This window comes from Pseudochaenichthys georgianus, unplaced genomic scaffold (assembly GCF_902827115.2).
Source record: "Pseudochaenichthys georgianus unplaced genomic scaffold, fPseGeo1.2 scaffold_840_arrow_ctg1, whole genome shotgun sequence".
NCBI classification, from domain to species: Eukaryota; Metazoa; Chordata; class Actinopteri; order Perciformes; family Channichthyidae; genus Pseudochaenichthys; species Pseudochaenichthys georgianus.
The window spans coordinates 24,868-51,418 of NW_027263385.1; the positions used below are offsets into that span (position 1 = coordinate 24,868).

Genomic DNA, 26,551 nt, shown 5'->3' on the forward strand with positions numbered 1-26,551 from the left:
TTAGCAGTCCTTTGTTAGTATATAAGTGCTCTGTTAGCAGCCCTTTATTAGTATATAAGTGCTTTGTTAGCAGTCCTTTGTTAGTATATAAATGCTCTGTTAGCAGCCCTTTGTTAGTATATAAGTGCTCTGTTAGCAGTCCTTTGTTAGTATATAAGTGCTCTGTTAGCAGCCCTTTGTTAGTATATAAGTGCTTTGTTAGCAGTCCTTTGTTAGTATATAAGTGCTCTGTTAGCAGTCCTTTGTTAGTATATAAGTGCTCTGTTAGCAGTCCTTTGTTAGTATATAAGTGCTTTGTTAGTATATAAGTGCTCTGTTAGCAGTCCTTTGTTAGTATATAAGTGCTTTGTTAGCAGTCCTTTGTTAGTATATAAGTGCTTTGTTAGCAGTCCTTTGTTAGTATATGAGTGCTCTGTTAGCAGTCCTTTGTTAGTATATAAGTGCTCTGTTAGCAGTCCTTTGTTAGTATATAGTGCTTTGTTAGTATATAATTTGCTCTGTTAGCAGTCCTTTGTTAGTATATAAGTGCTTTGTTAGCACGTCCTTGTTAGTATAATAAGTGCTTTTGTTAGCAGTCCTTGTTAGGTATATAAGTGCTTTGTTAGCAGTCCTTTGTTAGTATATAAGTGCTTTGTTAGCAGTCCTTTGTTAGTATATGAGTGCTCTGTTAGCAGCCCTTTGTTAGTATATAAGTGCTCTGTTAGCAGTCCTTTGTTAGTATATAAGTGCTCTGTTAGCAGCCCTTTGTTAGTATATAAGTGCTCTGTTAGCAGCCCTTTGTTAGTATATAAGTGCTTTGTTAGCAGTCCTTTGTTAGTATATAAGTGCTTTGTTAGCAGTCCTTTGTTAGTATATAAGTGCTCTGTTAGCAGTCCTTTGTTAGTATATAAGTGCTCTGTTAGCAGTCCTTTGTTAGTATATAAGTGCTTTGTTAGTATATAAGTGCTCTGTTAGCAGTCCTTTGTTAGTATATAAGTGCTTTGTTAGCAGTCCTTTGTTAGTATATAAGTGCTTTGTTAGCAGTCCTTTGTTAGTATATAAGTGCTTTGTTAGCAGTCCTTTGTTAGTATATAAGTGCTTTGTTAGCAGTCCTTTGTTAGTATATGAGTGCTCTGTTAGCAGCCCTTTGTTAGTATATAAGTGCTCTGTTAGCAGTCCTTTGTTAGTATATGAGTGCTTTTGTTAGCAGGCCCTTTGTTAGTATATAAGTGGCTTTGTTAGCAGTCCTTTGTTAGTATATAAGTGCTTGTTAGCAGCCCTTTGTTAGTATATAAGTGCTTTGTTAGCAGCCCTTTGTTAGTATATGAGTGCTCTGTTAGCAGTCCTTTGTTAGTATATAAGTGCTTTGTTAGCAGTCCTTTGTTAGTATATAAGTGCTTTGTTAGCAGCCCTTTGTTAGTATATAAGTGCTTTGTTAGCAGCCCTTTGTTAGTATATGAAGTGCTCTGTTAGCAGCCCTTTGTTAGTATATAAGTGCTCTTGTAGCAGTCCTTTGTTTAGTATATAAGTGCTCTGTTAGCAGTCCTTTGTTAGTATATAAGTGCTTTGTTAGTATATACGTCCTTTGTTAGTATATAAGTGCTTTGTTAGCAGTCCTTTGTGTATATAAGTGCTCTGTTAGCAGTCCTTTGTTAGTATATAAGTGCTCTGTTAAGCAGCCCTTTGTTAGTATACTAAGTGCTTTGTTAGCAGTCCTTTGTTAGTATATAAGTGCTCTGTTAGCAGTCCTTTGTTAGTATATGAGTGCTTTGTTAGCAGTCCTTTGTTAGTATATAAAGTGCTTTGTTAGTATATAAGTCTCTGTTAGCAGCCATTTGTTGTATATAAGTGCTTTGTTAGCAGTCCTTTTAGTATATATAAGTGCTCTGTTAGTAGTCCTTTGTTAGATATAAGTGCTCTGTAGCAGTCCTTGTTAGTATATAAGTGCTTTGTTAAGTATATAAGTCCTTTGTTAGTATATAAGTGCTTTGTTAGTATAAGTCCTTTGTAGTATATAAGTGCTCTGTTAGCAGTCCTTTGTTAGTATATAAGTGCTCTGTTAGCAGTCCCTTTGTTAGTATATAAGTGCTTTGTTAGTATATAAGTCCTTTGTTAGTATATAAGTGCTCTGTTAGCAGTCCTTTGTTAGTATATAAGTGCTTTGTTAGCAGTCCTTTGTTAGTATATAAGTGCTCTGTTAGCATTCCTTTGTTAGTATATAAGTGCTCTGTTAGCAGTCCTTTGTTAGTATATAAGTGCTTTGTTAGTATATAAGTGCTCTGTTAGCAGTCCTTTGTTAGTATATAAGTGCTTTGTTAGCAGTCCTTTGTTAGTATATAAGTGCTTTGTTAGCAGTCCTTTGTTAGTATATGAGTGCTCTGTTAGCGCCCTTTGTTAGTATATAAGTGCTCTGTTAGCAGTCCTTGTTAGTATATAAGTGCTCTGTTAGCAGTCCCTTTGTTAGTATATAAGTGCTTTGTTAGCAGTCCTTTGTTAGTATATAAGTGCTCTGTTAGCAGCCCTTTGTTAGTATATAAGTGCTCTGTTAGCAGCCCTTTGTTAGTATATAAGTGCTTTGTTAGCAGTCCTTTGTTAGTATATGAGTGCTCTGTTAGCAGCCCTTTGTTAGTATATAAGTGCTCTGTTAGCAGCCCTTTGTTAGTATATAAGTGCTTTGTTAGCAGCCCTTTGTTAGTATATAAGTGCTCTGTTAGCAGTCCTTTGTTAGTATATAAGTGCTCTGTTAGCAGTCCTTTGTTAGTATATAAGTGCTTGTTAGCAGTCCTTTGTTAGTATATAAGTGCTTTGTTAGCAGCCCTTTGTTAGTATATAAGTGCTTTGTTAGCAGCCCTTTGTTAGTATATAAGTGCTTTGTTAGCAGCCCTTTGTTAGTATATAAGTGCTCTGTTAGCAGCCCTTTGTTAGTATATAAGTGCTTTGTTAGCAGTCCTTTGTTAGTATATAAGTGCTCTGTTAGCAGTCCTTTGTTAGTATATAAGTGCTCTGTTAGCAGTCATTTGTTAGTATATAAGTGCTTTGTTAGCAGTCCTTTGTTAGTATATAAGTGCTCTGTTAGCAGTCCTTTGTTAGTATATAAGTGCTCTGTTAGCAGCCCTTTGTTAGTATATAAGTGCTTTGTTAGCAGTCCTTTGTTAGTATATAAGTGCTCTGTTAGCAGTCCTTTGTTAGTATATGAGTGCTTTGTTAGCAGTCCTTTGTTAGTATATAAGTGCTTTGTTAGCAGTCCTTTGTTAGTATATAAGTGCTCTGTTAGCAGCCCTTTGTTAGTATATAAGTGCTTTGTTAGCAGTCCTTTGTTAGTATATAAGTGCTCTGTTAGCAGTCCTTTGTTAGTATATAAGTGCTTTGTTAGTATATAAGTCCTTTGTTAGTATATAAGTGCTTTGTTAGTATATAAGTCATTTGTTAGTATATAAGTGCTTTGTTAGTATATAAGTGCTCTGTTAGCAGCCCTTTATTAGTATATAAGTGCTTTGTTAGCAGTCCTTTGTTAGTATATAAGTGCTCTGTTAGCAGTCCTTTGTTAGTATATAAATGCTCTGTTAGCAGCCCTTTGTTAGTATATAAGTGCTCTGTTAGCAGCCCTTTGTTAGTATATAAGTGCTTTGTTAGCAGTCCTTTGTTAGTATATAAGTGCTCTGTTAGCAGTCCTTTGTTAGTATATAAGTGCTCTGTTAGCAGTCCTTTGTTAGTATATAAGTGCTTTGTTAGTATATAAGTGCTCTGTTAGCAGTCCTTTGTTAGTATATAAGTGCTTTGTTAGCAGTCCTTTGTTAGTATATAAGTGCTTTGTTAGCAGTCCTTTGTTAGTATATAAGTGCTCTGTTAGCAGTCCTTTGTTAGTATATAAGTGCTTTGTTAGCAGTCCTTTGTTAGTATATAAGTGCTTTGTTAGCAGTCCTTTGTTAGTATATAAGTGCTTTGTTAGCAGTCCTTTGTTAGTATATGAGTGCTCTGTTAGCAGCCCTTTGTTAGTATATAAGTGCTCTGTTAGCAGTCCTTTGTTAGTATATAAGTGCTCTGTTAGCAGCCCTTTGTTAGTATATAAGTGCTTTGTTAGCAGTCCTTTGTTAGTATATAAGTGCTCTGTTAGCAGCCCTTTGTTAGTATATAAGTGCTCTGTTAGCAGCCCTTTGTTAGTATATAAGTGCTTTGTTAGCAGTCCTTTGTTAGTATATGAGTGCTCTGTTAGCAGCCCTTTGTTAGTATATAAGTGCTCTGTTAGCAGTCCTTTGTTAGTATATAAGTGCTCTGTTAGCAGCCCTTTGTTAGTATATAAGTGCTTTGTTAGCAGTCCTTTGTTAGTATATAAGTGCTCTGTTAGCAGCCCTTTGTTAGTATATAAGTGCTTTGTTAGTAGTCCTTTGTTAGTATATAAGTGCTTTGTTAGTAGTCCTTTGTTAGTATATAAGTGCTCTGTTAGCAGTCCTTTGTTAGTATATAAGTGCTTTGTTAGCAGTCCTTTGTTAGTATATAAGTGCTTTGTTATCAGCCCTTTGTTAGTATATAAGTGCTTTGTTAGCAGTCCTTTGTTAGTATATGAGTGCTCTGTTAGCAGCCCTTTGTTAGTATATAAGTGCTCTGTTAGCAGTCCTTTGTTAGTATATAAGTGCTCTGTTAGCAGCCCTTTGTTAGTATATAAGTGCTTTGTTAGCAGTCCTTTGTTAGTATATAAGTGCTTTGTTAGTAGTCCTTTGTTAGTATATAAGTGCTCTGTTAGCAGTCCTTTGTTAGTATATAAGTGCTTTGTTAGTAGTCCTTTGTTAGTATATAAGTGCTCTGTTAGTAGTTCTATCGCTCGAAGTGGAGTCGAAAGAGACGAGTTTCCTACTCGGTGTTTATATGAAACGCTGCGTAGAATCATCCATATTAAATAATGCAGCCCTTTCCATGAATTCATTAGTCATAATCGGTTTTGTGAGAAAGGAAAGACATCATTAATATCCTGCTCTTATCTCTGTTATAGAAACGCTTTCGTAAGCCTCCTGTATATCAGGGGAATCGAGTGAGTATAGAAACGCTTTCGTAAGCCTCCTGTATATCAGGGGAATCGCGTGAGTATAGAAACGCTTTCGTAAGCCTCCTGTATATCAGGGGAATCGAGTGAGTATAGAAACGCTTTCGTAAGCCTCCTGTATATCAGGGGAATCGCGTGAGTATAGAAACGCTTTCGTAAGCCTCCTGTATATCAGGGGAATCGCGTGAGTATAGAAACGCTTTCGTAAGCCTCCTGTATATCAGGGGAATCGCGTGAGTATAGAAACGCTTTCGTAAGCCTCCTGTATATCAGGGGAATTGCGTGAGTATAGAAACGCTTTCGTAAGCCTCCTGTATATCAGGGGAATCGAGTGAGTATAGAAACGCTTTCGTAAGCCTCCTGTATATCAGGGGAATCGCGTGAGTATAGAAACGCTTTCGTAAGCCTCCTGTATATCAGGGGAATCGAGTGAGTATAGAAACGCTTTCGTAAGCCTCCTGTATATCAGGGGAATCGCGTGAGTATAGAAACGCTTTCGTAAGCCTCCTGTATATCAGGGGAATCGCGTGAGTATAGAAACGCTTTCGTAAGCCTCCTGTATATCAGGGGGAATCGCGTGAGTATAGAAACGCTTTCGTAAGCCTCCTGTATATCAGGGGAATCGAGTGAGTATAGAAACGCTTTCGTAAGCCTCCTGTATATCAGGGGAATCGAGTGAGTATAGAAACGCTTTCGTAAGCCTCCTGTATATCAGGGGAATCGAGTGAGTATAGAAACGCTTTCGTAAGCCTCCTGTATATCAGGGGAATCGCGTGAGTCCGGAAACGCCCAAAAGAGTCCACATGTCGTCACGTCCTGGTCTGGAGGTCAATGGTTTTCTGAAAGTGTTTTTTGTTGTCAGTCTGAAATAAGGTCTGTGGTCAAGCTACGACATCAAATACGTCAAGTGTGTGTCGGGCACAGAACAAACAAAAAAGCCCCACTGCTCAACAACTCTTGAACTGGGTCTCCGTTGGGACTCACGCGATGACTTTGATGTCCTCTTTGCCGTGCAGGATGTAGTCGATCAGTTTGTAGAAGATAATTTCCTGTAGACGAACAAAACAACCGGGAGTGGAGGTGAAGGAATGGTATTTACAGTTAGTTGCAGCAGCTGGAGGGAACATATGTCAGTAGTAGTAGTGAGAGCCACATTTTGAAAATATTATGCAAAAAATAATAAAACGTTTGGGACTATGGAAGAGAATTAGCGGCACTTCTGGAATCATTTTTTAATTCTGACCAAAAGTGATTTTTTTTTTTATAATTCAGTCATTAAAGTCAGAATTATTAGAAAAAGTCTCACAATTAGAAAATATTTTTTGTCAAACCACAAAAAAGTCAGAAGAAAAAAATACATGATAAAAAATATGTAAAATATATTTCTGAGGGAAAAGTCACAAAAAGTCAATAAAATAAACATTTGATTTTCTCACAATTTCTTCTTTCTGAGATTAAAGGAATTTTTTTTGTTTCCAATAATTCATTATCCCTATCGTTCAGTCATTAAAGTCAGAATTATGAGAAAAAGAGTTTTTTTCAAACCACTTTTATTTCTAAGTCAGAATTCTGAGAAAAAAAGTGACAAATATGTAAAATATGTTTCTGCCGAATCTGAGATAAGAAATCTGAGGGAAAAGTCACAAAAAGTCAATAAATATTTGATTTTTTTTTTCTCACCATTTCTTTTCTAACCATTTATTTTGTCTTTCTGAAATTAAAGTCAGAATTCCGAGAAAAATCTTGCTAAAAAGTTTTTTAATCAAATTTCAAACAGAATTCAGGAAAAAGTCACGAAAAATAAAAAAAAAATCTGGAGAAAAAAAATTATAATAATTCAGTTTAAAGCAAATGTGTCAAACCCAAGGCTCGGGGGCCAAATCAGGCCCATGGTGGATTTAATCTCGGCCCGCAGGATAATTTCTAATTCCTATTAGATCTGGCACTCCGGTATATTGCACGCACACCTTCCCTCCATCCTGAGGGTCTCCTCCGCTCAGACCCTAACCCCAAACATTGATGACCTTGCACCCTGATGAGACGCCAAGTATCTGAGCTAGCATCTCAGAGCAGCAACCTGAGTTCAATGGATGCTTCCTTCTGCACTTTCTCTCACGACAACATGGCATGTTTGGTTTCTCTCTGAGGGAAATAGTTTTGTTGAAGCTGTTGTTGGCCTGTGGGGAAATGTACTCATAAGAAATGACTCTGGAGAAGCTGCAGATAGAGCCATGAGAAATGAATGCAGCTGATTATTTAATGTTTTTTTTATAGGCAATAATAAGCTTTGTTAGTTCCAGGTTTAATATGTGCAATAAGTTCATTTCAATACATTCTGCAATAAACATTGAACCAGTCGACTAGTACAGATTTTTTTATTTTGGCCCACTGTGTATTTGAGTTTGACACCCCTGATTTAAAGTCTGAGTTCTGAGGAAAAGTAACAAAAAGTCAAATAAATACATCCTATAAAAAATGTCAACTTTTTTTTTCTGAGAGAAAATCGTAAAAAAACTAAAACAAATCTTAAAGTCAGAATTCTGGCCAGCAGCAACATCTGAAGTGTGTCTTTCCTACCTGCACATTTCACGGGAACTGCAGCGTGTCTTTCTCACGGATACGTTATCATGAAGGAGACTGTTTTCAAACAAAGATGGTGGAAGGGTAAAGGAAACATCAGTGGATTATTCTCACCCTGCCATCAGGAGTCTTGGGTCCGTCATACGGGGGAACCTCTCCCATGAGAACCGGCCACAGGTCAAAGAACTCCTACACACACACACACACACACACACACACACACACACACACACACACACACACACACACACACACACACACACACACACACACACACACACACACACACACACACACACACACACACACACACACACACACACACACACACACACACACACACACACACACACACACACACACACACACACACACACACACACACACACAGGAGTAGAGACAGTGTGCCATCTGTGTGTGCAGTCAACACATGTTTGTTCTCAGAGAGCAGCTGCTCGCAATCAAGAGACAGACAATAAGTCGAGTTCACTGCAACACGGTAGGAAACATAAATACATGGGGATAGTTCCACTTTGATCGGTAGATGTAAAGTGTTACTGCGCGGGATCACAGCGGAAGGAAGTAGGGCAGGTTCATCAAAGGAGCAAATATACTTTAAAGAAAAGCTAATCAGTGCATTTAGTTAAAGAGGCCATGTTCAGCTCGTTGGGGGTTTCCATGCCAACAGACACTACATGCTGATATACACCTGAACATCAGCAGGAGAGGACTCTTTAAAGTAGAGACACTACATACTGATATACACCTGAACATCAGCTGGAGAGGACTCTTTAAAGTAGAGACGCTACATACTGATATACACCTGAACATCAGAGGAGAGGACTCTTTAAAGTAGAGACACTACATACTGATATACACCTGAACATCAGCAGGAGAGGACTCTTTAAAGTAGAGACACTACATACTGATATACACCTGAACATCAGCAGGAGAGAACTCTTTAAAGTAGAGACACTACATACTGATATACACCTGGACATCAGCAGGAGAGGACTCTTTAAAGTAGAGACACTACATACTGATATACACCTGAACATCAGCAGGAGAGGACTCTTTAAAGTAGAGACACTACATACTGATATACACCTGAACATCAGCAGGAGAGGACTCTTTAAAGAAGAGACACTACATACTGATATACACCTGAACATCAGCAGGAGAGGACTCTTTAAAGTAGAGACACTACATACTGATATACACCTGAACATCAGCAGGAGAGGACTCTTTAAAGTAGAGACACTACATACTGATATACACCTGAACATCAGCAGGAGAGGACTCTTTAAAGTAGAGACACTACATACTGATATACACCTGAACATCAGCAGGAGAGGACTCTTTAAAGTAGAGACACTACATACTGATACACACCTGAACATCAGCAGGAGAGGACTCTTTAAAGTAGAGACACTACATACTGATATACACCTGAACATCAGCAGGAGAGGACTCTTTAAAGTAGAGACACCACACACTGATATACACCTGAACATCAGCAGGAGAGGACTCTTTAAAGTAGAGACACTACATACTGATATACACCTGCACATCAGCAGGAGAGGACTCTTTAAAGTAGAGACACTACATACTGATATACACCTGAACATCAGCAGGAGAGGACTCTTTAAAGTAGAGACACTACATACTGATATACACCTGAACATCAGCAGGAGAGGACTCTTTAAAGTAGAGACACTACATACTGATATACACCTGAACATCAGCAGGAGAGGACTCTTTAAAGTAGAGACACTACATACTGATATACACCTGAACATCAGCAGGAGAGGACTCTTTAAAGTAGAGACACTACATACTGATATACACCTGAACATCAGCAGGAAATGACTCTTTAAAGTAGAGACACTACATACTGATATACACCTGAACATCAGCAGGAGAGAACTCTTTAAAGTAGAGACACTACATACTGATATACACCTGAACATCAGCAGGAGAGGACTCTTTAAAGTAGAGACACTACATACTGATACACACCTGAACATCAGCAGGAGAGGACTCTTTAAAGTAGAGACACTACATACTGATATACACCTGAACATCAGCAGGAGAGGACTCTTTAAAGTAGAGACACTACATACTGATATACACCTGAACATCAGCAGGAAATGACTCTTTAAAGTAGAGACACTACATACTGATATACACCTGAACATCAGCAGGAGAGGACTCTTTAAAGTAGAGACACTACATACTGATATACACCTGAACATCAGCAGGAGAGGACTCTTTAAAGTAGAGACACTACATACTGATATACACCTGAACATCAGCAGGAGAGGACTCTTTAAAGTAGAGACACTACACACTGATATACACCTGAACATCAGCAGGAGAGGACTCTTTAAAGTAGAGACACTACATACTGATATACACCTGAACACCAGCAGGAGAGGACTCTTTAAAGTAGAGACACTACATACTGATATACACCTGAACATCAGCTGGAGAGGACTCTTTAAAGTAGAGACACTACATACTGACATACACCTGAACATCAGCTGGAGAGGACTCTTTAAAGTAGAGACACTACATACTGATATACACCTGAACATCAGCAGGAGAGGACTCTTTAAAGTAGAGACACTACATACTGATATACACCTGAACACCAGCAGGAGAGGACTCTTTAAAGTAGAGACACTACATACTGATATACACCTGAACATCAGCAGGAGAGGACTCTTTAAAGTAGAGACACTACATACTGATATACACCTGAACACCAGCAGGAGAGGACTCTTTAAAGTAGAGACACTACATACTGATATACACCTGAACATCAGCTGGAGAGGACTCTTTAAAGTAGAGACACTACATACTGATATACACCTGAACATCAGCAGGAGAGGACTCTTTAAAGTAGAGACACTACATACTGATATACACCTGAACATCAGCTGGAGAGGACTCTTTAAAGTAGAGACACTACATACTGACATACACCTGAACATCAGCAGGAGAGGACTCTTTAAAGTAGAGACGCTACATACTGATATACACCTGAACATCAGCAGGAGAGGACTCTTTAAAGTAGAGACACTACATACTGATATACACCTGAACATCAGCAGGAGAGGACTCTTTAAAGTAGAGACACTACATACTGATATACACCTGAACATCAGCAGGAGAGGACTCTTTAAAGTAGAGACACTACACACTGATATACACCTGAACATCAGCAGGAGAGGACTCTTTAAAGTAGAGACACTACATACTGATATACACCTGAACATCAGCAGGAGAGGACTCTTTAAAGTAGAGACACTACATACTGATATACACCTGAACATCAGCAGGAGAGGACTCTTTAAAGTAGAGACACCCACCTTGGTCTTGGTCATGTCCAGCAGACCCACAGAGTAGCGGTCGCAGTTCAGGAACGCTCTGACCGTGTACAGCGCTTTGTGGAACATCCTCTCGATGTCCGTCAGCTCCTCAAACACCTTGCTGGCCGACCACAGCAGCACCTGACCACAGCAGACCAATCAGAAGCAGTCCTGCGCACGGCCATGAGAAGTTGACGTTTTTTTTAAAAAAGTTGCTCACCTGTCCTTTGCGGGTCTCACAGTTGTGCAGGTAGCTCAGGTGGTAGACCCTCAGCAGCAGGTTGGCGAAGTACAGGTACTTGTTGAGGGTCTGAAAGAAAGAACACACACACACACACACACACACACACACACACACACACACACACACACACACACACACACACACACACACACACACACACACACACACACACACACACTGAGAAATGGAAGTGATAACCTCTCCTGGTTCCTATACATTTATATACAACAATAGACTAAAGCACGAAAGACTTGACGTGTTCCCAGTGATTGTGAAGTAACTGGGAATGACTCGGCGGTACCTCTTCGTCCTTGGCCGTGAAGCAGGGTTCCTCCAGCTTGTTGACGGCCATTATGACGGCCACCATGTCTTTCCCGTTCATTATCGGAGTGGCGAGGACGCTCTTCGTCTTGTATTCGGTCAGTTCGTCCACAAAGTCGCTGTAATGAGGGCTCTGCGAGGAGATATTAGAGAAAAGTATCACTCGTCACCGGCTTGAGCTTCAATATAAGCTACAGCTGGTACCTTTGTTAGCATGCTGCTCTCATGTTGGAAGAGGACACTCAGACTTTTTTTAAATTACAGTAACGAAGTATTCGTACTTCACTACGTCCCACCTCTGATCAGATTGAATTGCTTGCTCGTTGCCCCTCTCCTCTCCTGCATCCTTCAAAACTGGCTGGGCTTTGATTAACTTTCCTCCATAAACGCTGCCAGCAAAGACTCTCCATTACCCACAATCCCCGGCAGTTTCTGACCCTCCCGTACAGAGGGTCATCCATCGAGTCCCTTCAGGGTGAAGCTGAGGAGCACGGCTCGTTAGCGGCTCGTTAAGGAAAAGAGGAATCCAGATATAACTTCGAGCTGTGTCCCAGAGTCCTGCTGTGAACCCGGCGAAGTTGAGACCAACGTTTTATGATAGAAATGTATAGTCGGGGTCTCCAGCACGTAGAAACTGCCGGATGCTAACGTGCATGTTGGCTATTTGCTAAATTAGCATAAATTGTGTTAATTAGCATTTAGACAATAGGTATTGGAGGTTATTCAGGACATTTCTGACACTTTCCGGATCAAAAGAGGCAGCTGTACCCAGACAGTGGCCACGTGTGTGTCCCTGTGGACTGAGTGACTTGCATTGTGGGTCGTTCTAGTTTCAGACGACTGAAACTGCCATTTCTGATCCTAAATATGTCAGAAATTAATTCAACATCCCCAATAAGCAAATGTCACATTGTGTTAGACATTGGAGGTTCATCTGAGGGCCCAGAGTTGTATGATAGGAATGTGAAGTACAGGTCTCCAGCACATAGGAACTGCTGGATGCTAGCTTGCTGCAAAATTAGCACAAGTAGCATTAATTAGCATGCAGACATGAGTGAAGAAATGGCTTGGTTGATTTGGACTTTGGAGTGTTTTTGGAGGTTATTGAGGATGCTGAGTCCATTTCTGACACTTTCAGGATCATAAATGGCAGTTTCAACCAGAAAGTAGGATACAACATTTTAGTTTTGAGTCCCCGAAAACTACAAAATGGACCCCCTGGGAGTACAGACATGGCCACATGTGTGAGAAATGGATTCAACATCCTCAAAAACCACATTTCCCAGTATTTAAGATATCGGAGGTTCACACTGACGGTGGACCCGCCCCCTTCCTCGTCTGATTGGCCGCTTACAGATAAACCTGTTTGGTGGACAGCTGGTTATTGCGTGACCGTTGACCCCTTAAAGCCCGAGGAGTCTTCATCCTGCTCGTTATCCTCAGCTTCACCTCGACCTCCATTCAGCAGCTTTGGTGACATAATCTAAATGGAGGATGGATTTGAATGTCTGTGAGACAACGTGTCTGATCTGGTATTGCTTTTCACTTGGTGTCTGTCATCTGGCCTAGGCTCGTAAAATACATCTCAATGAGACTTCTCCTGGTTCAATAGATACATATTTACATAGTTAGCATTCATTTAAATCATGCTTTAACGTAAACCAGCGTTTCCGCTTCCCTTATTCAGCTCGGGACGCCCTGAACTCGAGCCGAGGGCGTCCAAACAACTAAATAATTTGAGTTTTTGTAGCTTGAAATGACGAAAAGGAAAAAGGAGAAGGACATCCCTCTGCTGGAGGGGCAAAGGAGTCTGGTGGGATTCTTTTCGCTGCCAGCAAAGCGTGTTCCTGGAGGCTCCGTGGGAAACTGTGGGAACATGAAGAGCCGCTTGGGAGCCGAACGAGCCGGCTCTTCTCGGTGAGCCGAGCCGAATGATCCGACTCGCTAAGAAGAGCCGGGATTCCCATCGCTAATACGTGAAGAGATGGTATCTGTGAGGGACGGCTCCATTCAGAAAGCAAGTCACGTGACATGACCGTGACAATGTGGCTCTAGGGTGGGATTAAGGTGGAGTTTTCCATGGGAATAATAAATAAACACATGAATAAAATATGTATATAACAATTGTAAATATCAATAATAATAACAATACAAATAAAATGGCCCGAGTAGCGGAAAAATAAAGCTATTAAACTAAATGTACAGCGGGGAAAGCCTCGGCGTTCTGAGGGCTTTTTTGAAAATGTCCAGGGTTGAGGCGCTGCGGATTTCGGGGGGGAGAGAGTTCCTACGAGTTACTGTCCTGATGTGCTCAATGTAGGGACTGCTTTTTCGTCTTTTGTTTACTTAGTCACGTTCTCTGTATTTTACATGTGTGTGTAATTTATGTGTAACGCTGCTGCCTTCTTGGCCAGGTCAGCTTTGAACATGAGATTCTATCTCAATGCTTGTATCTGGTTAAATAAAGGTTGAATAAGAAATACAAATAAAAAAGTCGGCAAACGTTAAATAAGGTTTTAATTGAGCTAAAATAATTAATAAAATATAGATATTGTAAAAATAAAGCAACCTAACGGACAGACTGAATCCGCTCGGAGCTGCAGATGAAGGTGAGAGATTTGCTGAGTCTGTGAAAAAGGCTCAGAGCGTTTTGACCTCTGGGCGTAATCTGGGATCGCTGTAACTCAGGACAGATTAACCTGCTTCACCTGCACCCCCCCCCCCTCAACCACACCTTTAGATAACAGCAGGACGCATTAGCTCGTATATCGTTATTAAATCTGAAGGAGAAGGGGAGCGATGAGGCCAGCTGCTGTTGGTACATAATCCCAGAAACACGTAATCCCACCTACGGGAGGCGGGCTCTGGATGGACTGGGAATAACGGAGAGAAAACACGAACTCTTCCTGAACCGCACATCACTCTGAGAGGCCGCGCTCAGCGATTTAACATCATAAAGAAGAGCCATTATAGAAACATCTCCTCTCTCGGCTGGGAGGCTTTGAGACGCTTCCAGTTCCCAGCATGCTTCATGTGTCTGTGTCGGAGAGCTCTGGAAGGAACGGATTATATTCCCACTTTATTCGTTTACAGATGCATTACATTACTGGAGGACCTGCTGTGTAAATGTCACTCCGCCAGCTGGGAGGAGGGGGTGGACAGCAGAAACCTGAAGTGTGTGAGGGGATAAGAAGTGTGTGAGGGGATAAGAAGTGTGTGAGGGAATAAGAAGTGTGTGAGGGAATAAGAAGTGTGTGAGGAAATAAGAAGTGTGTGAGGAATAGAAGTGTGTGAGGGAATACGAGTGTGTGCGGGATACGAAGTGTGTGAGGGGATCGCCGTGTGTCGGGAATACGCAGTGTGTGAGGGATACGAGTGTGTGCGGCCTCCGACAGTGTGTGCGGGCATACGCCGTGTGTGCGGCTCCGCCGTGTGTGCGGGCTCGCCGTGTGTGCGGGGCTCCGCCGTGTGTGCGGGGCTACGCCGTTGTGGGGCCTAAGACGTGTGTGCGGGGCTACGCCGTGTGTGCGGCCTCCCCGTGTGTGCGGGCTCGAGTGTGTGAGGGAATAAGAAGTGTGTGAGGGAATAAGAAGTGTGTGAGGGAATAAGCTTTTCAAATGTCACAGTAGTGGCTGTAATGGGATTAAAAGGAAAAGAGACACTGTGGTTTCATGTCGCCATCTGGTGGTCAGAAAGAGAACGAGCGATGATCTTAAAACAGGTTTAAATATCCTCATTCCAGGATTTGAAAAGAAAGTAAAGGGTTCGGCTAACAGTAAAACAGCGACATGTGTTGTCTGTTGTCCCAGAAACCTGCAGGTCCGCTGCAACTCTGACTACTTTTAGATCCAGGCTGAAGACTTTCTTTTTGCCGCTGCTTTTAATTGAACTATTCACCTCTCACACTGCACTGTACTTTATTCATGTTCTATTACCTTTGCTTTTTAATGTCTTTCATTTTTGTAAAAGTGCTGTATAAATAAACTTGCATTGCCTTGCCTTACAAAACTTAGATTTCTATTTAGATGAGATGTACTGACGCCCCCCAGCCCTCAGGGGCTCCCGATCTGTGCTCCAAATTCCTCGACTTCTTCCAGGCGAAAGTCGAGGCCATCCATCAGCAGCTCCTGGCGCCTGGCCCTCCCCCCTACCTGCACCTCAGCCACCTGGCAACGCACCCCCAGCTTAGCGCCTCTCCCACTCCACCCTCTCCTCCTTCTCCCCTGTGGATGCTCCCCAAGTGGCCAAACTGGCTTCCAAATGGCCTCAGTCACCCCTATCCTCAAATCTCCAACCTTCCCTTCCCAAGTAAAACTTTGGAAAGAGTAGTCGCCGGCCAACTCCATCTGTACATGTCGAACTATGAGCTCTATGAGCCCTTCCAATCCGGCTTCAGACTTCAACACAGCACTGAGACCGCCCTCATCAAGATCACCAACGATCTCCTCATTGCTGCTGACTGGCCGCCTCGGCATCCTCATCCTGCTGGACCTCTCTGCAGCGTTTGACACCATCTCTCACAACATCCTCTTCACCCGCCTATCTGACCTCCTAGGTGTCACTGGCACAGCCCTGTCCTGGTTCACATCCTACCTCCATAACAGGGAACCGTTTGCAACCATTAATGGCTCAAATTACCCCCCAGCCCCAGTCAATCACGGTGTACCCCAGGGCTCTGTGCTTGGCCCCCTCCTGTTCACCCCCCCTCGGCCAGATCATCCGCCATCATGGACTCAACTTCCACTGCTACGCTGATGATACCCAACTGTATCTCAGCACCACTCCATCCTCCCAGCTCCCCCCTCAGTCTCTCGTCAACTGCCTGCACGACATGAAAACCTGGATGTCGTCCAAATTTCTCAAACTCAACAGCAGGAAAACAGAGCTCATGGTTGTGGCACCAAAAGCGCTGCTCCGGAAGGTTGGTGACTTCATCCTTGAGGTTGACGGCTGCTCCATCTCCCCATCTCCCGGGTGTCATCTTTGACTCCACCCTTTCCTTCCACTCCCACATCAAGTCTGTGACCAAATCCGCCTTTTTCCATCTAAAGAACATTGCCAGACTCCGCCCGTCACTCTCGGAGTCGGTTGCAGAAACCCTAGTCCATGCTTTCGTCACCTCCCGCTTGGTCCACTGCCATAGTGTCCTGTTTGGGGTGCCAAAGAAAACCCTGGACAGGCTCCAGTATGTTCAAAACTGTGCTGCTAGGGTCCTCACACATACAAAGCCGTGGCAGCACATCACTCCCACCCTCATCCACCTCCACTGGCTGCCGGTCATGTCCCGCATATCCTACAAAGTCATCCTCCTCACCTACAAGTCCCTCCATGCCCGTGCCCCCCAGTACTTATCGGACCTCCTCCGCCCACATGCCCCACCCCGGAACCTGCGACCTTGGGTCCCATGCGCTATATAAATCCAAGCTATTATTATTACTTTATTAATCCCAATTTGCGAGAAAAAAGATTGTTACAGCAGCAGAAAACAAAACACGGCATTGCATATAATAACAAATTAAAAGAGTAGAAATAAACTATTATAAAATATAAACATCTCAAAATAGAAATAAACTAGTATTAGAGAATAAGAAAAATATACAGATGACAAAAACAAATATGAACTGTCTGACAAATAAAAACCCGGTTGAAGGGCCAATTTTCTGTTAACACAATATAAGCAGGATATCATCTATTTTGTTCCTCACAATGAATATGAAACCATTCACAAAACATGAATGCAGTTTATAAAGCTTATAACGGAAAACGTCAGGGAGAAGAAAGTCTTATTTTACTCCAAAATATATGGTCTGTAAATCACAACAAATACTCACAGTAGCATGACGTATTTTTGTTTTAAATCAAGTGGCTTTTAGGTGAAATCCTTGTGGTTCAGCATATCACAAATAGTCACAAAAATCGAACCTTTTTAGTGAAGTAACATTTTAGAAAATGTCCACTAAAACATGTTTGCCTCAATTGTAAAATCATATGATTTAAATCCAACTAAAGTATTTTTACAGTCATATTTTACATGTTTAGTTTCAGTTGTAAATCTTAAGTGGTCAATCATGAACTCTATAATCTATATCTATTACACAAACTTAACAGACCCTTGCTGAGGAGAACAGACCGTTGCTAAGAAGAACAGACCGTTGCTAAGGAGAACATACCGTTGCTAAGAAGAACAGACCGTTGCTAAGGAGAACATACCGTTGCTAAGAAGAACCGACCGTTGCTAAGAAGAACAGACCGTTGCTAAGGAGAACATACCGTTGCTAAGAAGAACAGACCGTTGCTAAGGAGAACATACCGTTGCTAAGAAGAACAGACCGTTGCTAAGAAGAACAGACCGTTGCTAAGGAGAACATACCGTTGCTAAGAAGAACAGACCGTTGCTAAGGAGAACATACCGTTGCTAAGAAGAACAGACCGTTGCTAAGAAGAACAGACCGTTGCTAAGGAGAACGCTTTTGATCAAGGGACTATGTGCAGTCATATCAATCCGCAGGAAGAAGTCTATCTATCTTAATGAAGATCAAGGTTTTATTTTCTTGAGATGCAGGTAATGGACGGTTTACTTGAATACTCGATGCGGATTTGTCAATTAGGACATATCAATCCACAGAAAGAAGTCCGGTGAATTTAACGTCGGCTGTGGACGACACACATTCATTTTCCTCCATCAGAAAGCACAGTGGACTATTTTTTGTGTGTGTGTTTACCTCGGATACATCGGCGATGTTCACCATCTTCTTGGTCGACGCCACGTGTCCGACGACCCCCAGATCCAGAGGATAAACGATCTCACTGTCCGGAGGAATCAGACACTCCTCAAACAACGAGTCCTTGGTCACGCTAAACAACCTGCAGGTAAACAACAACACCGTCAGTTATAATGTGCAACGAAAGCAAGAATACTGGAGTTACCTGGGAATAACGTGGACAGGATACCAAAACAAGTCCCTGACAGTTACATTAAAAACAACTGGTACATTCCTAAAAACAAGTGGTTTAGTAGCAGGATCTCAAAGCTGTAATACATTATAAAATAACCTTAGATGTGCCATTCTCTTTTTGGTTTTCACGGTTTTTGCCACAAATGCATTTCCAGCAGGGGTGTCAAACTCAATTTCATGGCGGCCACATTAGCATTACGTTTTACTCAAAGCGCCGGTTGTAACTTTAAGACTAAATAAATATACATATGTAGATATATAATATAAATAATGTATTATATTACATTATTGCCTCTGCATTGGATTATTATGCGATAGGGTAATAACTTCATCATTCATTACGTCTGAAAGCAGAAGCCTAGGGCAAATCATTTCAAGTCTCTTCAGTGCGCGTGCCATAAAATGAGATGCATTGTGGGACATGTAGTTTATGGGCACCGTGCTTCTGTAATCTGTGCTGTTGTAAAGTGTCTCTACTGTAGGCAATTTTTATTATATGTACAGCACTTTGGCGCCACCAAAAATCGTTTATAAATGTGTTATATAAATAAAACTTGATTTGATTTGATTTGTAAAGCAAGTAACCGTATAATAAACGTATTATATTCTTGCTGGCCACATGAAATGAAATCCATCAAATGTCCCAAAGGGGGGTTCGTTTAGCATGAGTTGGACACCCCTGCTTTTCAATGACCACTTCCTGCTTGTGATACAGGAAACAGAGACGTGTGTCACCTGGTGGCCAGCTCCGCGACTCCGTTCCTCTGCCGGTACATGAAGAGGCTCATGTGGTCGGCCCTCAGCATGAAGCTCAGGTGTTTCATCAGGTTGAACATGGACCTCTCCATCTGCAGGTTGTCCTGGATGTCTCGCATCAGATCGAACAGAACCTCGCTCTCTTCCACCGTGGTGAGGTCGTGGAACCGGCTGACGTCCACCTGCATCTGCCGGCTGCCGTCCAGCAGGTCTGAGATCAGCTGCGGTCTGAAGTTCAGGTCGTAGTAACTCTTAGCAAAGTCTGGGTTATCGTCCAGGAAGAGCTCTGCTGCCGCTGCGTCCACCATGATGCTGACGGGGGGGGGCGAAATGAGAGAAACTGCTGAATGCACTCTTCCAACATGAGAGTAGCATGCTAACAGAGGTATCCTAACGGTAGCTGTGAACAGGACGGGATGTGTGATGACCTGGAAGAGCATCAGGACTGTTTGAGGCAGATGATAGCTATGTGATGAACTCAGCCTCTATGGAGAGAGACATCATGCATGCTCATTTCTGACGTGGAGCTACTCTGAAGTACACATTGAATACTGCTTTCTTTCCCTCCATCTTGTGACTGTGTGACTCCCTCTCTTGGATATCAGCATGTGAAGGACACTGCTCAGGAACTAGTCTCTGTATGTGATGACTCCTTCCCTTCTGGAGAGGATCACAGATACATGGGATGTCCTGATCACCTGTTTTTGCTCCCGATCCGATTCCGATCATTTGATTTTGACAATCTGCCGATACCGATTTTTCCCGATCCGATCTTTATGCAATGCATTAAGAGAAAAAAAAGGTAACAGATAACGGCTGGTCATCCAACGCGATGAAGTCAGCTATCTGGGCGGTTATTGTTTGGCCTTTTCACTGTTCAGTTTCTCTTTCCTTTTGAAAGTCTCTGAAAGTGTCGGTTGCTTCCGTGCCGTTACCCGAGTGGCCGCTGTGTACTCGTCGTGTTGTTGTTGTTGTTTGTTTCTCAGGCGGCGTGTTAGATTGGTCGTGTTGAACGTAGCGCTGTTCTTTCCACCACGCGGAACCTCCGCCTTGCAAACATTGCATCTGGCTGTTACACTGCCTTCGCTTTCAATTTTATAATACTTCCAACCTCCTGACATTTTCTCTGTCCCGACTCCCGAGTCACCAGCTGAACGTAGCCTCTCGTTAGCTTACTGCTACTATTAGACACTGCGCCCACTCTGTTGCTTTCAGAGGAATAAGCAGGTCTGAAAACAAGCCCAAAGAAAGCAACACATACATGATGTGTCATTTTAAACCAAATCTAAGTCCTCAGGATGACTTTAAGACGTGAACATGGTCATTTTTGTTTTGTAACATTAATTAAAAAAAAATATTTTATATAAAAAAAAAAATCCCGATCCCCGATTTTTTTCTCCCGATTCCGATCTTTTGAAAATCACGTGATCGGCTCAGATCCCCGATCACGTGATCGGGACATCTCTAACAAATACATGGACCCTGAGGCTGAAGCTCAAGCCGGGGAACAGGGATATGTTTCTAACACAGAGTGAAACAAAAGAGGTAAAAATAATGACCAAAAAACCTTCATTCATTTGGTCAAGAACAATGAAAACCCTTTCACCGTATTTTGCCTCTTCAAGGTTTTCCCTCTCCTCTAGTTCTATAGGTATTAGTGCATGTAAATGGTCTGCAAAGGGCTAAAATCACAACGTTCCGGAACATGATGACATCACTATGGAACACTCACGCTCCTATTGGCTAGCGCTCCAACACATTGTACGCGATAGGCTAAGGGGCGGGACATCTCTAAGCTGGTTGACCAATCGCAACACGATGCCTGCCGACTGAATCAGAAGGGGGAAACATCTTTAAAAGTTAACGGAGAAAACCTTCATCATTCAGCAATTAGTCAAGAACTGCTTCTGGGCGTTTCAACTAAAACAGATCTGCAGCAAGGACCTTTCACCCCATTCTGCTTTGATGGAATATGTTAAGTGGGAATCATCTTATTGGGAAAAGCTATTGTAAAAAAAACGTTTTTCATTCAACAGTTTTTAGTCCAAGAGTCAAAACCCTGACACGAGACAAACTGCAACTGCACTACGAGTCAACACATATTTAGTATAGTTATAAATAGGTAATTTAATTCAGATATATATATATATGTATATATGCATTTTTCTTTTTGTATTGATATGTGGATATGCACTGAAACGATTGTTTTTGTATTTGCGTTGTACAATGAGATTAAAAGGAGTTAATTTCGGTTAGTCAGGATATGCTACTAACTGCCCCTTCCCTTGTCATATTGGCTGTTCAATGTCAACCTTATTTACAGGCATTGGCGTTAAGGATATCTTTAAAGCGAAGGTCACCCCTTAAATCGTCCCTTACTGCTATGGTAAATGTATTCCTGGCAATAGGTAATCATGCTAGTACGGTATATTATGTTATCACAACAGGACAAGTTTCAGTTCATTTCAACTTTCCCGTATCATCGGTCACTTCTTGTCGCTGTACTTCACAAAGAAATTCATCAACAAAGTAACATGATGAATATATTGTCAAAAAGATATAATACAATAAAGATGTAGCCTACCTGTTCTCGTGTTGTGTGCAGCAGTCTCTAATCCCGCTGCCCTGATCACTGAATGTGCAGGTGTTGGAAAACAAAAGGATTATCAGGATGCTTTAAATGTGAGGACATACTGTAAGCCTGCATCCAATTACAACCCTGGGATTATCATCAACCTCCCAGTGATTAATGAAACTACACAGGGTTCATTTCTCTGCCTGGGTTCCCGTTCAGTGTCTTAAAAATGAGTATTAATGGAAAGTAAAATATAATGTTGTTGGGCTATAAAGGAACTACAGCACGGTCACATGACTTCACGTCACCACCGCTAAGCTAAAGGAGGCTAATGTTGGGCTATAAAGGAACTACAGCACGGTCACATGACTTCACGTCACCACCGCTAAGCTAAAGGAGGCTAATGTTGGGCTATAGAGGAACAAAAGCATGGTCACATGACTTCACGTCTCCACCGCTAAGCTAAAGGCGGCTAATATTGTTGGGCTATAAAGGAACTACAGCACGGTCACATGACTTCACGGCACCACCACTAAGCTAAAGGCGGCTAATATTGTTGGGCTATAAAGGAACTACAGCACGGTCACATGACTTCACGTCACCACCGCTAAGCTAAAGGCGGCTAATGTTGGGCTATAAAGGAACTACAGCTCGGTCACATGACTTCACGTCACCACCGCTAAGCTAAAGGTGGCTAATGTTGGGCTATGAAGGAACTACAGCACGGTCACATGACTTCACGTCACCACCGCTAAGCTAAAGGCGGCTAATGTTGGGCTATAAAGGAACTACAGCTCGGTCACATGACTTCACGTCACCACCGCTAAGCTAAAGGTGGCTAATGTTGGGCTATGAAGGAACTACAGCTCGGTCACATGACTTCACGTCACCACCGCTAAGCTAAAGGTGGCTAATGTTGGGCTATAAAGGAACTACAGCACGGTCACATGACTTCACGTCACCACCGCTAAGCTAAAGGAGGCTAATGTTGGGCTATAAAGGAACTACAGCACGGTCACATGACTTCACGTCACCACCGCTAAGCTAAAGGTGGCTAATGTTGGGCTATAAAGGAACTACAGCACGGTCACATGACTTCACGTCACCGTCGCTATGCTAAAGGTGGCTAATGTTGGGCTATAAAGGAACTACAGCACGGTCACATGACTTCACGTCTCCACCGCTAAGCTAAAGGTGGCTAATGTTGGGCTATAAAGGAACTACAGCACGGTCACATGACTTCACGTCACCACCGCTAAGCTAAAGGTGGCTAATGTTGGGCTATAAAGGAACTACAGCACGGTCACATGACTTCACGTCACCACCGCTAAGCTAAAGGCGGCTAATGTTGGGCTATAAAGGAACTACAGCTCGGTCACATGACTTCACGTCACCACCGCTAAGCTAAAGGTGGCTAATGTTGGGCTATAAAGGAACTACAGCACGGTCACATGACTTCACGTCACCACCGCTAAGCTAAAGGTGGCTAATGTTGGGCTATAAAGGAACTACAGCACGGTCACATGACTTCACGTCACCACCGCTAAGCTAAAGGAGGCTAATGTTGGGCTATAAAGGAACTACAGCACGGTCACATGACTTCACGTCACCACCGCTAAGCTAAAGGTGGCTAATGTTGGGCTATAAAGGAACTACAGCACGGTCACATGACTTCACGTCTCCACCGCTAAGCTAAAGGTGGCTAATGTTGGGCTATAAAGGAACTACAGCACGGTCACATGACTTCACGTCACCGTTGCTATGCTAAAGGTGGCTAATGTTGGGCTATAAAGGAACTACAGCACGGTCACATGACTTCACGTCACCGTCGCTATGCTAAAGGTGGCTAATGTTGGGCTATAAAGGAACTACAGCACGGTCACATGACTTCACGTCACCACCGCTAAGCTAAAGGTGGCTAATGTTGGGCTATAAAGGAACTACAGCACGGTCACATGACTTCACGTCACCACCGCTAAGCTAAAGGTGGCTAATGTTGGGCTATAAAGGAACTACAGCACGGTCACATGACTTCACGTCACCACCGCTAAGCTAAAGGAGGCTAATGTTGGGCTATAAAGGAACTACAGCACGGTCACATGACTTCACGTCACCACCGCTAAGCTAAAGGTGGCTAATGTTGGGCTATAAAGGAACTACAGCACGGTCACATGACTTCACGTCACCACCGCTAAGATAAAGGAGGCTAATGTTGGGCTATAAAGGAACTACAGCACGGTCACATGACTTCACGTCACCACCGCTAAGCTAAAGGCGGCTAATGTTGGGCTATAAAGGAACTACAGCTCGGTCACATGACTTCACGTCACCACCGCTAAGCTAAAGGCGGCTAATGTTGGGCTATAAAGGAACTACAGCACGGTCACATGACTTCACGTCTCCACCGCTAAGCTAAAGGAGGCTAATGTTGGGCGTGATGATTTAGACACTCGTTAGCAATCTTTAAAATGTTAACTGATGTATTTTATGTGCTAGAATTAAAACCTCTTCAGCTTGTGTTAACCACAGACCTTATTTCAGGCTAACAACCAAAAACACATTCAGAAAACCATTGACCTCCAGCCCTGGGGACAGGAAGTGGTAACATTATGACACAATACTGGGTTGTGGGACCCATTCCTGCAACACCCTTCTCTTAAAGTTTGAAACCTGGAAAAGAAGAAAGGAAAGAAATCAATAAAAAGTTTTGACATTTGAAAAATGGCTGGCGGAGAGTCTGGAGACGGATTACTTCATTTTCTGTGATTTCTGAGGATGACATTTCTGATATGGAAAGGTCAATAGGCTTTCATCTCAGATTCTAATTTCCACCACAGCTGCAGACAGTCGGATAAACGAGACGGATTACGGTGGAGTTTAGAGCATTGGATATTTCACCCATTAAGATAATGTGTTTGTTCAAATGAGGGAGGCCATTTGCAACATAGATTAAAGCCTTCACACAAACGTGCTAAATATTTTTAATAAATCAGTAGCTACTAACCGACAGAGGTGGGACGTTTTGGAATACTTTGATACTGTACTTAAGTACATTTTTCTGGTATCAGTACTTTACTCCACTACTTGTTTTACTGACGACTTTTTTCTTTCTACTTCTTACATGTTGAACACAAATACCTGTACTTTCTACTTCTCACATGTTGAACCCAAATACCTGTACTTTCTACTTCTTACATGTTGAACACAAATACCTGTACTTTCTACTTCTTACATGTTGAACTCAAATACCTGTACTTTCTACTTCTCACATGTTGAACTCAAATACCTGTACTTTCTACTTCTCACATGTTGAACACAAATACCTGTACTTTCTACTTCTCACATGTTGAACTCAAATACCTGTACTTTCTACTTCTTACATGTTGAACACAAATACCTGTACTTTCTACTTCTCACATGTTGAACTCAAATACCTGTACTTTCTACTTCTCACATGTTGAACTCAAATACCTGTACTTTCTACTTCTTACATGTTGAACACAAATACCTGTACTTTCTACTTCTTACATGTTGAACTCAAATACCTGTACTTTCTACTGTGTTGTGATGTCATAGTGTTACACTCGTTTGTTTCTCTAACAGCTCAGATTACAGGTGATGACCTGTACAAGTCCTGCAGGAATCTGAGAGGCAGAATAACACAGCCAGACCAGAAGTCCCGGCAGCTGGGAAGCACTAAAACAAACCCCAGTGTTGAGCAGCTGGTTTAACTTGCAAGGCGTCAATCAGAGAGGGCGTGTTCAGAGAGGAGGGAAGCACGAGGAGCGCTCACTCAGCCTGGAAACCGCGACACCGACTGAGAGGAGTTTTATGAGCAATTGGAGCTTCAGATGGAAATGGGAGGACAGCTACAGTCCGTATTGAATGACAGTTCAGAGACTCAAGACTCACCCTTTTAAATGTGGCTTGTAATTTTATTGTATTTATTATAATTGTATTCTTTTTTCATTCTTATTTTAATCTGTAATTTTTTTAATTGTAATGTATTTGTATTCTTTTTAAAGTTTTATTCAGTCCTGTGTTTTGTTTTAAGTGTGTTTCACAAATGTATGTTTGACTTGGTATTGATTTCCTTATATTATTGCTATTATTATAATTATAATTATTTTATTATTGTATTTGTCTTATTGTACTTTGTATGTGTTTATCTTATTTAATTTTTATTTAATTTATTTGTAATTATTGTTTTAGTGCTTGAGTCCTGTATTTATTGACTGGTTTTAAGTGACTTCACCAATACAAAATGTATAGTTCGTATTTAATACCTTTCATTATTATTATTATTATTATTATTATAATTATTATTTTGGCTAATTCAAGATCCACCTTTTTAATTCAGCTTGTACTTGTTGATGTTTTTATTCATCACAAAGTTATGTGTTACTTGGTATTTATTACGTGTTATTATAATTATGTTAATACTCAATGTATTTTAAATGTTTAAATGTTTTTGCTTCAAATGGATGCATCTTCTCAAATAGACGATCTCTGTCTCAGTGGGTCACGCGAGGTTCCATGACGTCATGACGCACGGCGCTCCGGTGTAAAATGAATTTGAGGCGGAATGATCCCGGCTGTGAGAAGACATCCCTGACCTGAGCCTGATCACGACCTCTTGAACCACCGGCACTGACTGCAGCTCAGGTCAGTAACTTCTCACACCAACACATTTACATAGTTTCTGTTGTTGCTTTTAGAAAAAGAGCA

The 26,551-nt window shown here is 41.9% G+C and overlaps 1 protein-coding gene across 1 annotated transcript in view; it reads right to left on the reverse strand.

Annotated features, from left to right (window-relative positions):
• Positions 1–19,556, reverse strand: part of LOC117444572 (rod cGMP-specific 3',5'-cyclic phosphodiesterase subunit alpha-like) — a gene marked incomplete at its 3' end in the record, with an annotated part of 43,858 nt that extends 24,302 nt beyond the window's left edge. The window contains exons 1-7 of the mRNA XM_034080043.1: positions 19,228–19,556; positions 18,259–18,400; positions 11,517–11,669; positions 11,192–11,281; positions 10,972–11,112; positions 7,712–7,786; positions 6,002–6,066 (exon numbers count right to left, since the gene is read on the reverse strand). Of these exons, the coding sequence (XP_033935934.1) occupies positions 6,002–6,066; positions 7,712–7,786; positions 10,972–11,112; positions 11,192–11,281; positions 11,517–11,669; positions 18,259–18,400; positions 19,228–19,556 (995 nt within the window). The remainder of the gene's footprint in view (positions 1–6,001; positions 6,067–7,711; positions 7,787–10,971; positions 11,113–11,191; positions 11,282–11,516; positions 11,670–18,258; positions 18,401–19,227) is intronic.
• Positions 19,557–26,551: the final 6,995 nt, after the last annotated feature.